Source organism: Oncorhynchus nerka, linkage group LG2, assembly GCF_034236695.1.
Source record: "Oncorhynchus nerka isolate Pitt River linkage group LG2, Oner_Uvic_2.0, whole genome shotgun sequence".
In the NCBI taxonomy this organism is placed as follows: Eukaryota; Metazoa; Chordata; class Actinopteri; order Salmoniformes; family Salmonidae; genus Oncorhynchus; species Oncorhynchus nerka.
The window spans coordinates 55,902,431-55,914,995 of NC_088397.1; the positions used below are offsets into that span (position 1 = coordinate 55,902,431).

General features: G+C 44.0%; 1 protein-coding gene across 4 annotated transcripts in view; it reads right to left on the reverse strand.

The window, feature by feature from the left end:
- The window catches only part of LOC115138239 (ataxin-7-like), a 48,350-nt gene that overhangs the window by 6,453 nt on the left and 29,332 nt on the right, over nucleotides 1–12,565 (reverse strand). For 3 of the 4 annotated variants that reach the window (XM_029674912.2, XM_065000277.1, XM_029674903.2), the window contains 6 exons: nucleotides 5,683–5,935; nucleotides 4,271–4,554; nucleotides 3,859–3,941; nucleotides 3,432–3,703; nucleotides 3,131–3,308; nucleotides 2,809–2,930 (listed from right to left, as the gene is read on the reverse strand). In XM_029674912.2, the coding sequence (XP_029530772.2) occupies nucleotides 2,809–2,930; nucleotides 3,131–3,308; nucleotides 3,432–3,703; nucleotides 3,859–3,941; nucleotides 4,271–4,554; nucleotides 5,683–5,935 (1,192 nt within the window). Of the gene's footprint in view, nucleotides 1–2,808; nucleotides 2,931–3,130; nucleotides 3,309–3,431; nucleotides 3,704–3,858; nucleotides 3,942–4,270; nucleotides 4,555–5,682; nucleotides 5,936–8,922; nucleotides 9,113–12,565 lie in introns of those variants that run through there. The other variant, XM_029674929.2, reaches the window with a different exon arrangement.

The following is a 12,565-nucleotide window of genomic DNA, read 5'->3' on the forward strand; positions in this document are numbered from 1 at the left end:
CCAAACAGTCTGGGACAGTTGTGGGATGCGATAGAACCCTAATTAACACAACCTCTGCATCAATTTTTTTTAATGCAATGTGGCTGACGCAACAGATCAGAATATTTAGCATAAAATGTTGAAACTATTAGGCTATTTCTTCACATGATAAACATAGCAATGCGCACATGGCAGTAGGCGATAAGTGCGAATGTTCCATTAGCGGGAAAACACCATTCTCAAAAGTGACCACAAATGTGATTATGCATGTAATGCTTTTATTACAAAGGTGCATTTTTATGGTGAAAATTATCTTCTCCAAACTTGAAACTCATGCGCTGCTTATGTATGTCAATTACACTCTACACCCCTTGTAAAGTGGATTAATGTGCTTCATTTTAAGAAGTTATTTGGCCACTTTATATGTGATACAAACCTTATTAAAACATATGAGGTGGGCACTATGATTAGAAAAAGTTGCAAAAAAAAGGTTTTGTATCTTATGCTGGGCATCATTCACAAGTGATAATACAGTGGGGCAAAAAAGTATTTAGTCAGCCACCAATTGTGCAAGTTCTCCCACTTAAAAAGATGAGAGAGGCCTGTAATTTTCATCATAGGTACACTTCAACTATGACAGACAAAATGAGAAAAAAATCCAGAAAATCACACTGTAGGATTTTTAATGAATTTATTTGCAAATTATGGTGGAAAATAAGTATTTGGTCAATAACAAAAGTTTCTCAATACATTGTTATATACCCTTTGTTGGCAATGACAGAGGTCAAACGTTTTCTGTAAGTCTTCACGAGGTTTTCACACACTGTTGCTGGTATTTTGGCCCATTCATCCATGCAGATCTCCTCTAGAGCAGTGATGTTTTGGGACTGTTGCTGGGCAACACGGACTTTCAACTCCCTCCAAAGATTTTCTATGGGGTTGAGATCTGGAGACTGGCTAGGCTACTCTAGGACCTTGAAATGCTTCTTACGAAGCCACTCCTTCGTTGCCCGGGCGGTGTGTTTGGGATCATCGTCATGCTGAAAGACCCAGCCACGTTTCATCTTCAAAGCCCTTGCTGATGGAAGGAGGTTTTCAATCAAAATCTCACGATACATGGCCCCATTCATTCTTTCATTCAAACAGCCCCAAAGCATGATGTTTCCACCCCCGTGCTTCACAGTAGGTATGGTGTTCTTTGGATGCAACTCAGCATTCTTTGTCCTCCAAACACGACAAGTTGAGTTTTTACCTAAAAGTTATATTTTGGTTTCATCTGACCATATGATATTCTCCCGATTTTCTTCTGGATCATCCAAATGCTCTCTAGCAAACTTCAGACGGGCCTGGACATGTACTGGCTTAAGCAGGGGGACACGTCTGGCACTGCAGGATTTGAGTCCCTGGCGGCGTAGTGTGTTACTGATGGTAGGCTTTGTTACTTTGGTCCCAGCTCTCTGCAGGTCATTCACTAGGTCCCCCCGTGTGGTTCTGGGATTTTTGCTCACCATTCTTGTGATCATTTTGACCCCACGGGGTGAGATCTTGCGTGGAGCCCCAGATCGAGGGAAATTATCAGTGATCTTGTATGTCTTCCATTTCCTAATAATTGCTCCCACAGTTGATTTCTTCAAACCAAGCTGCTTACCTATTGCAGATTCAGTCTTCCCAGCCTGGTGCAGGTCTACAATTTTGTTTCTGGTGTCCTTTGACAGCTCTTTGGTCTTGGCCATAGTGGAGTTTGGAGTGTGACTGTTTGAGGTTGTGGACTGTCTTTTATACTGATAACAAGTTCAAACAGGTGCCATTAATACAGGTAACGAGTGGAGGACAGAGGAGCCTCTTAAAGAAGAAGTTACAGGTCTGTGAGAGCCAGAAATCTTGCTTGTTTGTAGTTGACCAAATACTTATTTTCCACCATAATCTGCAAATAAATAAATTAAAAATCCTACAATGTGATTCTCTGGATTTTTTTTTTCATTTTGTCTGTCATAGTTAAGTGTACCTATGATGAACATTACAGGCCTCTCATATTTTTAAGTTGGAGAACTTGCACAATTGGTGGCTGACTAAATACTTTTTTGCCCCACTCTATACAATTCACAAGAGATAGGCTAATATTGTCACCCATCAGACTATTTTTGATTTAATCTGGTCTTTACATATACTAAATAATATGTGTGAAATTTGTTTCGATATAGAATGTACCATTATCATGCACCTGTCTCGAAACAGGGGCAGCGGGGGAAAAATACATGTAATCTCTGTACCTAAATAGCGAATGGAGGATGCATTTCCTGTGGTTCATTTTTCATTTCAGCCAGGTAGGCTATACTCCTTTAGTAAAGAGAAGCAATGTACTTAATATTAGGAAAGTTGAGAAATATAGCATGCCTAGCCTATAAAACGCTGAGGGGATCCTCCTCTTTTTAATAGAGGCCATCACTCTGTTTTCTTACGCAATCACATAGCCTATAGAAATGTCTCGTAACATGAGCTCATGGGCTCTCATGTTTGATTCGATTTTCAAATACATTTGCATTGATGTCAGAGTGATTAGAGGGACAATAGAATGCTGAGTACCAGGCAGTTAGCAGGTTTGGTAGGCTACTAATGACCATCAGCAGCATCAGAGCTTGGAGGAGCCTAATTACCGTGACTAAACGGTCATGTGGAATTTGACTGCCTTTGTGACTCCTGACCGCAAGGGTGGTGGTAATACGGTCACCGCAACAGCCCTATCTCTGCCTCTGTGATTTTGCAATAGGTTTGTGAATTGGGTAGGTATTATAGAAGGAATTCTGGTCTAATGAATGTACACAGACTTACTTCCACATCTGAGTGTTGACGTGCTTGTCCATCATGGCGGTAAGAGCACATCGCATTCGATCCCAGCGCCGGTCAAACGAGTAGCAGCTTCTCCCAAACAGTTGACTTCCAAAGGTACAAAACTGAGCAGCAGGGAGGGAAATAGTTAACACAAATACGCACTAACAAACCAATCACACACACTGCTGCTTCCCATGCACGGTGCAAGCTGCCACTCAATGGGAGGACTGATTTCACATACATCTGGCTATGTAGTCGTTTCATTGTTGCTGTGTTGTGAGCATATCCCTGTAATATAAAATTAAATTTGTGGTGGACTTACAGCTGCCGGCCGTGGGTGGTAACCTGAATAGTGACAGTCCAGTTTGTCTGTGCCCTCCTCCCGCTCATCGTTCTCCCCCTCGTCACTGGACAGGCGGGAGCCCCCGTCAGGAGCGGACGTAGCGTGGTGGGGGTCTCCCGGGGTACCCCCAGCTCCATCAGAGATAATGCTGTTCAGCCTAAGAGCAGAGGAAACAGTGATTTAGGAACACACATCAGGGATGCAGGTACTTGCTGTACCACACTGCAAAAAGTAGTGGTTGGATGGCGAGAACCCAGGAAGAGCACATGAAGTGACTCACCGTGGAAGACCAAGATTGTGAGGTTTGGGCTTGCCAAACGCCAAAGGCTTGGTGGCGTCGGTGGCTCCGTTGCCATGAGCGACCTGGTGGGCGTCGTGGTGGGGGGCGAGCCGTGAGGGGGAGGGATGGGGTTCCCTGAGAGGGGTGGTCTGCAGGGGGTGGGGGGGGTGCTGCAGTTCCCGTTCCCGGGCTTTGCTTTTGTGCTCTGCCAACAGTGTGTCGAAGCGTTTCCTCCGGCCCAGCACTGCCCTCCGCTGGCTTAGGGAATGTGTCTGAGGGAAGGAGAAGGCCAAGAGGTATGTTAGGTCAGGGTGCGCTGCACTCTGAGAATCTGAAGGCTACCTAAATACCTAGGAAATGTGACAGGGAATATTTCCTAACCACACAAAACAGAGAAAGAGAGGGGGCAGAAGAGAGGGCTTGGTACCTTGCATGTTAGGGATCGTGTGCATGGCTTCCGAGCTGTCATATCCAGGACCCCACAGTGGATATCTGGATTAAACTCACGTTCTGATGGAAGAGAGAGAGAAAACAGGAGAGGTAGAAAGGAAGAGAGAGAGAAAACAGGAGAGGTAGAAAGGAAGAGAGAAACATAGTATATTCAGTTAGTGGCATTTCTGCCAATAACAGCTAGTTTTCAGTTTTCCCCTCCCCACTCAGACCACTCCCAGACAGTCCTCGCTACATTTTTGTTTGAGAAATTGCTCTTTAATTGAAGACAACCACAGTAAGGTACTTGATTGTTACACAGAAATAATTTAATAGAGATAAAAAACGGCTGCAATGGACCTTTAAAACAAAACGTCCTCCAGACATAAACCCCTATCACCTCCTCTCACCTGACAGTCTCTTGTAGAGGTGTTGTCTGCTACTGGTGCTGTTGTCCTGCTTCTTTTCCAGGGCAGAGAGGGAGAGGTGGCCCTTGCCGTTGGGGATCTGGCCGGGGGCAAGCAGGGGAGCCTTTGGTATGGAGGGACAGTTAAGGCCTGGCTTCAGGGGTGACGAGGAGCTCACAGTGCTGCTGGAAGAAGAGGACGATAAGTGGGCCGAAGGAACCTGCACCAGCTTGGCTGACGAATCCACCTTCAGACGCATCTTCTCCACTTTGACTGCAGGGGTCAGGCTGGAAGAGAGAGATGGACAGAGGAGGAGAAAGCGAGGGAGTTAATTTATCTATAGCAGCATTAAATACTTCAGAAAAATAGTTTAATTTTAACAGAACAGAGTTTGAAATGTGTTCAAATCCCCAGGCAGAAAGCCAACATGTTTTGAGTGGTTGTAAATGGAGTTCCATAAAGGATCTCTTTTTAAAACTAACTCTTTAAGGGGCTTATTTAGAAGGAGGGTAGCACAGGGAGACTTCAGACAGAGCTAGACTTCAGAGGAGCAGGGAGAGGACCTAAGATGAAGAGATAAGATATAACTCAGAGGATCAAATCAAACGTGAAGCAGGGCTTTAAAGAGGCAGGGGACTGAACTAGGGCTGGCCGACATATCGAATTCAATTAAATTCCAAAATGGCTTTATCGCAAGAATCAAGGTTTTTTGTTCTTATGACCGTTTATGTCCGCTTGTTCTCATGTTGTCTTTTTGGTCTCGTCTCTTTCTGTCTTGAGTGCACCTTCTCACTCATAAACACACCAAGCCCCTCCCCTGCCACTCACAACTGAGTTTCCACTAGTTACTATAGAAACAAAGTCAAAATTGACTATATTGTGAAAAACTATGAAAACAAAAATGTGCTTTTTGGTCTTAATTTAAAGGTTAGCAGTGTGGTTAAGGTTAAAGGTAGACTCAGTGAAATGACGTTGCCACGAGCAGCACTATAGACATTGAGATGAGTGAGATCCAAGACTTGGCTCTCAAAGTCACACACAGTATCTGCACATGTGAACGGGTTCACGCTATGCTGTTTACTCTCCGCATCTACGTCATATCGCTGAGTTTACCTTTAAAGGTTAAGGTCAGGATTAAATAAACATTTTAAAAGGTCGACTTTGGGCACGAAAACTGTCCAACTCTGCCCCTTTCATTAGGTTATTGCTGACTGTTTGAAATGCAGTGACCTTTAATTGTGCAACAAAGCTTATTTCGAGAAAACACTACTGTATCGTGAATTGCCCACAAGTTTGAAAAAAATCTAATGATTTTTTGGGGGGCCATATCGCCCAGCCCTAGGCTGAAGTTCAACATGACAATATGTTTTACTGAAGTTCAGCATGGTTCACCAGCATGGCTAGACATTACTTACACCTTGTCGTTGAACACCCTGAAGGGAGGGAAGTGAGGTCTCTGCTGGATGCCTGGTAGCTTCTCTTTGGCTGGTTTGAGGATTTTGGAGTTGGACGAGGTGCTGGTCCCACTGGAAGAGCGGCCCATGGCCCCCCCACTGACACCCCCACCAACCGGCCCACTGCTCCTGCTCCGAGACAGAGCGGTCAGGGAGAAGGCTGAGGAGGGGGCTAAGGTGGAGGTGGGCTTACTGGACGAGCTGTGTCTTCTCTCTAGATAGGGGTCAGGGGAAAAGCAGGGTAGGGTAACCTAATGTACAGTCCACACAGACACATGACCTACAGTGCCTTCAGAAAGTAGTCACACCCCTTGACTTTTTCCACATTGTTGTTACAGCCTGAATTTAAAATGGATTAAATTGAGATTTATATTTTTCACTGGCCTACACACACACACCCATAATACCCCATAATGTCAACGTAAAATTATGAGTTTAGAAATGTTTACAAAGCTGAAATGTCTCAAGTCAGTAAGTATTCAACCCCTTTGTTATGGCAAGCCTAAATAGGTTCAGGAGTAACAAGTCACATAAGTTGCATAGTGTAACTCTGTACCCCACACATACAATTATCTGTAAGGCCTAGAGGTTGGCCGATTTCAAGTTTTCATTTTTACACCTTTATTTAATCTTTATTTAACTAGGCAAGTCAGTTAAGAACAAAATCCTATTTTCAATGACGACCTAGGAACGGTGGGTTAACTGCCTTGTTCAGGGGTAGAACGACAGATTTTTACCTTGCCAGCTCAGGGATTCAATCTTGCAACCTTGCAGTTAACTAGTCCAACGCTCTAACCACCTGCCTCTCATTGCACTACACGAGGAGCCTGCCTGTTACGCGAATGCAGTAAGCCAAGGTAAGTTGCTAGCTAGCATTAAACTTATCTTATAAAAAACAATCAATCATAATCACTAGTTAACTACACATGGTTGATGATATTACTAGTTTATCTAGCGTGTCCTGCGTTGCATATAATCGATGCGGTGCGTATCGTTGCTCCAATGTGTACCTAACCAGAAACATCAATGCGTTTCGTAAAATCAATACACAGAAGTATTTATTTTTAAACCTGCATATTTAGCTAAAAGAAATCCAGGTTAGCAGGCAATATTAACCAGGTGAAATTGTGTCACTTCTCTTGTGTTCATTGCACGCAGAGTCAGTGTATATGCAACAGTTTGGGCCGCCTAATTTGCCAGAATGTTACGTAATTATGACATAACATTGAAGGTTGTGCAATGTAACAGGAATATTTAGACTTATGGATGCCACCCGTTAGATAAAATACGGAACGGTTCCGTATTTCACTGAAAGAATAAACGTTTTGTTTTCGAGATGATAGTTTCCAGATTCGACCATATTAATGACCAAAGGTTCATATTTCTGCGTGATATTATGTTATAATTAAGTCTATGATTTGATAGAGCAGTCTGACTGAGCAATGGTAGGCATCAGCAGGCTTGTAAGCATTCATTCGAATAGCACTTTCGTGCGTTTGCCAGCAGCTCTTTATGACTTCAAGCCTATCAACTCCCGAGATTAGGCTGGTGTAACCGATGTGAAATGGCTAGCTAGTTAGCGGGGTGCGCGCCAATAGAGTTTCAAACGTCACTCGCTCTGAGACTTGGAGTAGTTGTTCCCCTTGCAGAGGATTTTGTGGAGCAATGGGTAACGATGCTTCGAGGGTGGCTGTTGTCGATGTGTTCCTGGTTCAAGCCCAGGTAGGGGCGAGGAGGGGGACGGAAGCTATACGGTTACACTGGCAATACTAAAGTGCCTATAAGAACATCCAATAATCAAAGGTTAATGAAATACAAATGGTATAGAGAGAAATAGTCCTATAAATACTATATTAACTACAACCTAAAACCTCTTACCTTGGAATATTGAAGTCTCATGTTAAAAGGAACCACCAGCTTTCATATGTTCTCATGTTCTGAGCAAGGAACTTAAACATTAGCTTTCTCACATGGCACATATTGCACTACTGTTGCCAGACAGGAAGGAAACCGCTTCGGGATTTATCTATGGCATGACTTGAAAATGGCTGTCTAACTTGACAGAGCTTGAAGAATTTTAAAATACAAATATTGTTCAATCTAGGTGTGCAAAGCTCAGAGACTTACCCAGAAACACTCACAGCTGTAATTCTTTGCCAACACATGATTCCAACATGTATTGACTCAGGGGTGTGAATACTTAAGAGATATTTCTGTATTTCTTTTTCAATAAATTTGCAAACATTTCTAAAAACATGTTTTCACTTTGTCATTATGGGGTATTGTGTGTAGATGGGTGAGACAAACACATACTTGATCAATTTTGAAGTCAAAGGGTATGAATACTTTCGGAAGGCACTGTACAAGCAATCTGAGACGTTGACACAACTCAAATTGGTAGTAGTGTTCTTTTTTCCAGAAACAACGGGCCTTTTGACAGTAATAGTTTTGCGATAAATGTGCAGGGAATCATGGGTAACATTTCCTAAACAAAGTCAAAAGCAGGCAGCTTCAAAAGCAAAGATTAGAAAGCCTTGCTGATCCAGGCCAATTCATCCTGAACTAGAAACACGGGCCAAGGGCTTGATTTCCTGTCAGCCAGAAGGGAACAGTTGAGATTACAATAACTGCTAAAAGACAATACTGACACCAGAAAATAATTAAACTAAGACAAAAAAACAGCAGCTGCTGAACAGGACAAAGGGCTCTGTGCAATCCAAACCGTATTGCAGTATTTTAATGTTACGCAGCTCACACACACACACACGAAGAGAACGTGAAAGTAAAACAGAAGGAGAGAAAACGAAAGTTCTACAGTAAGAGAGGAAGAAAGAACGCATGTGAGAGAGACAGCTCTTTAGATAAGAGCAGAGCACTGCAATGAAAGTGAGCTGAAGACTAACTGAAAACTCGCATCTGGTGTTGAATTTTGGCCAGTCCTCAGAGGGTTAATCTGACTATTTTACAGCCAGATAACTACAGAAACACTGACGACGCTACCTCCTCCCAACCAGCACAACAAAACCAGTTTCATCTTCTAGTCATGAAGAAAAGCATGTGTGTGTGTGAGAGTGTGAGAGAGAAATATACATACAATCAGTGAATAAGAGGAAACTGTGAGAGAGTAGAGAAATAAGAGAATGGAGAGAAAGCACAAGAGAGAGAGATAGACAGACATATATATGAAACTCTACAACTAACCTTATGCTAACTCCATGCAGGTCTGGGCTGCATGCCAAGGCTGTCTCGGTGGGTTAGTAGCAACAGAGCGTGGCAGAATGCACAGCTGCCAATCCCAGCCCCACACCCACAATTTTACACTACAGCAGCTAAAAGAGCAACAACCCCAGGGCTTTCCTCTCCCTCCTCACACACACACACTAAACCAGCGCAGCCTATCTGCTGTGACAAAGCCACTCCCGGAGTCGAGCTGTGTCAACCCTCTTCTACCCTCCCGCCCATGACACACTGCCTTCCTGGTAACAGGCTAGCACCCAGCCTCTCCACCCCCCTCAACCTTTCACTGCTGCTCAATCTAGCTCAGAATTCGCTGAATAACCCACACGCAAGCGGGAGCAGGCTTCCCCAGCGTGACGTTCCCACAATGCCTGCCAAAAGCTGAGAGAGCCAGCCAGCCACAGAGGTCCTGGCAGACCAGTAGAACAGGAAAACAGTGAAGAGGTGCAGCGTTATGGTCTATTCTCACACTATCTTCTCTCTAGAGGGCCGTGGAATCCCTGGCTACTGAGGAGACAGGCTGGCTGGCCGGGAAACATTTTGGATAGTGGGCCCCGGTGCACAGCATAGGCCTAACACACTGTACACTCAGGGTAGACTACACATAAAACAAGGCCCAATCAAAAGGAATAGGACTTAAAATATCCTCTTATGACCTGACAACACTATCGTAGAAGTCACTTAATGAAAATCAGATCTGCTTTAGAGCAACCAGTTGGTGGATTGCATCCTCATAGGGTGTGGATGGTGTTTTTGCATAGTCCTGTCAACAGTGCAGGCCTGTTCTCCTCAGAGCGTATAGCTCTGCATGCAGCGCCACTGTCAAAACGCCACATCCACTAGGGGACCGCAACAGGCGGCCTGACGGCCAAAACCGTCCCGCGAGGGATTTTTTTTGGCACCCGTTTTTTTTGGTTAAAAACACCCTATTAAGACACTATGTTTGTGTTTTTCTTTATTTACCAGTTACCTGTATGTATGCATGCATGTGATCGTGTGCCAATGTAATCAAGGTACGAAATTATAGTTATTTTCAAATACAATCTCTTTTTGGGCTTAGTTGTGGTCGATTAAAAAAAAATAGACAAATTAGTAATAATTATGTTCCGGCCCATTGACCTTCACCTCTGACAAAAATCGACCTGCGGCTGAATCTAGTTGCCTACCCCTGCCATACAACATATGGATGGGCGTCAAGCAATAGAGGAGAATGAGGTGAAACAGTCTAGATGTTGTTAAGCTCAGTGGACCTGCCCTCAGAGAGAAGAATCACAGCATATAGAATCACAGTGCACTGACCTTTAGCAGACTCTCTCAGCCTTTCCTACCAGCAGCAGCACAACAAAGCAACACAGTGGCTTCATGGAATGAAAGCCATTTAAACCACACAGACTACAAACAGGCCAGAAAATGAAGGTTCATCTTTGGTGCCTTGCAGAGATGAGCTCATTACTCTATAGAAGACAAGTCCACTAATGTTTCACTGGTCAGACAAGTCCAGTAGTCTTCAGAGAGGCACTACAGAGTCCTGCGTTCACACGCTGTACACTGGAAGACTAATGAATGAACAGGCCTCCTATGAAACTTCATAACGGCTGGTCTAGCTCCACAAGTCAATGAGACGATCACTTTGCAGATGAGACAGACAGTCTGACAGACATCCCCCCCTTGGGTTGTGCCGTGGCGGAGATCTTTGTGGGCTATATTCTGGCTTGTCTCTGGATGGTAAGTTGGTGGTTGAAGATATCCCTCTAGTAGTGTGGGGGATGTGCTTTGGCAAAGTGGGTGGGGTTATATCCTGCCTATTTGGCCCTGTCTGGGGGTTTCTTCGGATGGGGCCACAGTGTCTCCTGACCCCTTCTGTCTCAGCCTCCAGTATTTATCCTGCAGTAGTTTATGTGTCGGGGGGTAGGGTCAGTCTATTATATCTGGACTATTTCTCCTGTCTTATCCAGTGTCCTGTGTGAATTTAAGTATGCTCTCTCTAATTCTCTAATTCTCTCTCTTTCGGAGGACCTGAGCCTTAAGACCATGCCCCAGTTCCACCTGGCCGTGCTATTGCTCCAGTTTTAACTGTTCTGCCTGCGGCTATGGAACCCTGACCTGTTCACCGGATGTGCTACCTGTCCCAGACATGCCGTTTTCAACTCTCTAGAGACAGCAGGAGCGGTAGAGATACTCTGAATGATCGGCTATGAAAAGCCAACTGACATTTACTCCTGAGGTACTGACCTGTTGCACCCTCGACAACCACTGTGATTATTATTATTTGACCCTGTTGGTCATCTATGAACATTTGTTACATCTTGGCCATGTTCTGTTATAATCTCCACCCGGCATAGCCAGAAGAGGACTGGCCACCCCTCATAGCCTGGTTCCTCTCTAGGTTTCTTCCTAGGTTCAGGCCTTTCTAGGGAGTTTTTCCTAGCCACCGTGCTTCTACACCTGCATTGCTTACTGTTTGGGGTTTTAGGCTGGGTTTCTGTACAGCATTTTGTGACATTAGCTGATGTAAGAAGGGCTTTATAAATAAATGTGATTGATTGTGGTACCAGTGGATGTGAACTATCCAAGACGATCGTCTTACGTCAAATCGAGTCCCTCAACCGATGTCTTGTTGGATGTGGAACTCATCCTAAAATGTTGGGATTGCCAACCATCCATCATTCAAACATAGTTCAGATTTTTTTTTGTGTCGCATAACTCTCCATGAAATAGGCAATGGTTGGTTAGCGGCATCATTTCAGTGACTGGCTCAGCTAGCAAGCTATGTTGGTCAAATTTATGCTAGCTTTCAACCCACTGCCAAACTTCAGAAATACTGCTCGGTGAGGCACAAGTATCTTTAGTTAGATATAAAAAAAAAAGTAAAACATTGACATATTTATGGTTTTAGCTTAGGTTAATTCAGACTGTTTTTCAGCAGCACGATGTCACTTAGGTGATATTTTATCACGTTAAATAGCACATTGTAGCCAAACTACTTTCGATCTATCCCTTTACGAGACACGAGACAGATCAGTACAGGTGGAATAGTCGCGCTATCTGACTGAAGACAATGATACAAGCCAGATTCATTCTATCTGATTGAATGTTATTGCACAACACCTAAGGTGGAAGTTGTGTTCGTGGACTACTACGCTATAGTAGTCAGGTGCGACCACACCAGCACTAGGCTAACCTCAATTTGTGGAAAGTATGAACTTCTGTAATTGCTACTCTATTCACATGTGCCATTAGTCCATGATTGATCTGTCTCGACTCTTGACACAGGACCAATGAGTGTTCCCAATGACACTTGAGTGCTATTGTGTCTCCCTCTTGTGGCCAATCCTGATACCTTTATAACCGGCAACAACCAGTGATGAAATATTATAGGCCTAGCTTTTCATTCAATCTTTCCACTGAGAAAGAAACAAACACCCCATAGTAAAAGGAGAGTAGAGATTCCTTTGAAGCCCTGTGGCCTTGGCTCGACAATTTTAAATGGTATAGATCCCAATGTCCACACCACCATAAAGTGCAGTGTAGTAATGTATGCATATTGGGACACGGATGGACTTAAGTAACCAGCCCAGAGTAGAAACGGAAGGATGTGCCATTGAGG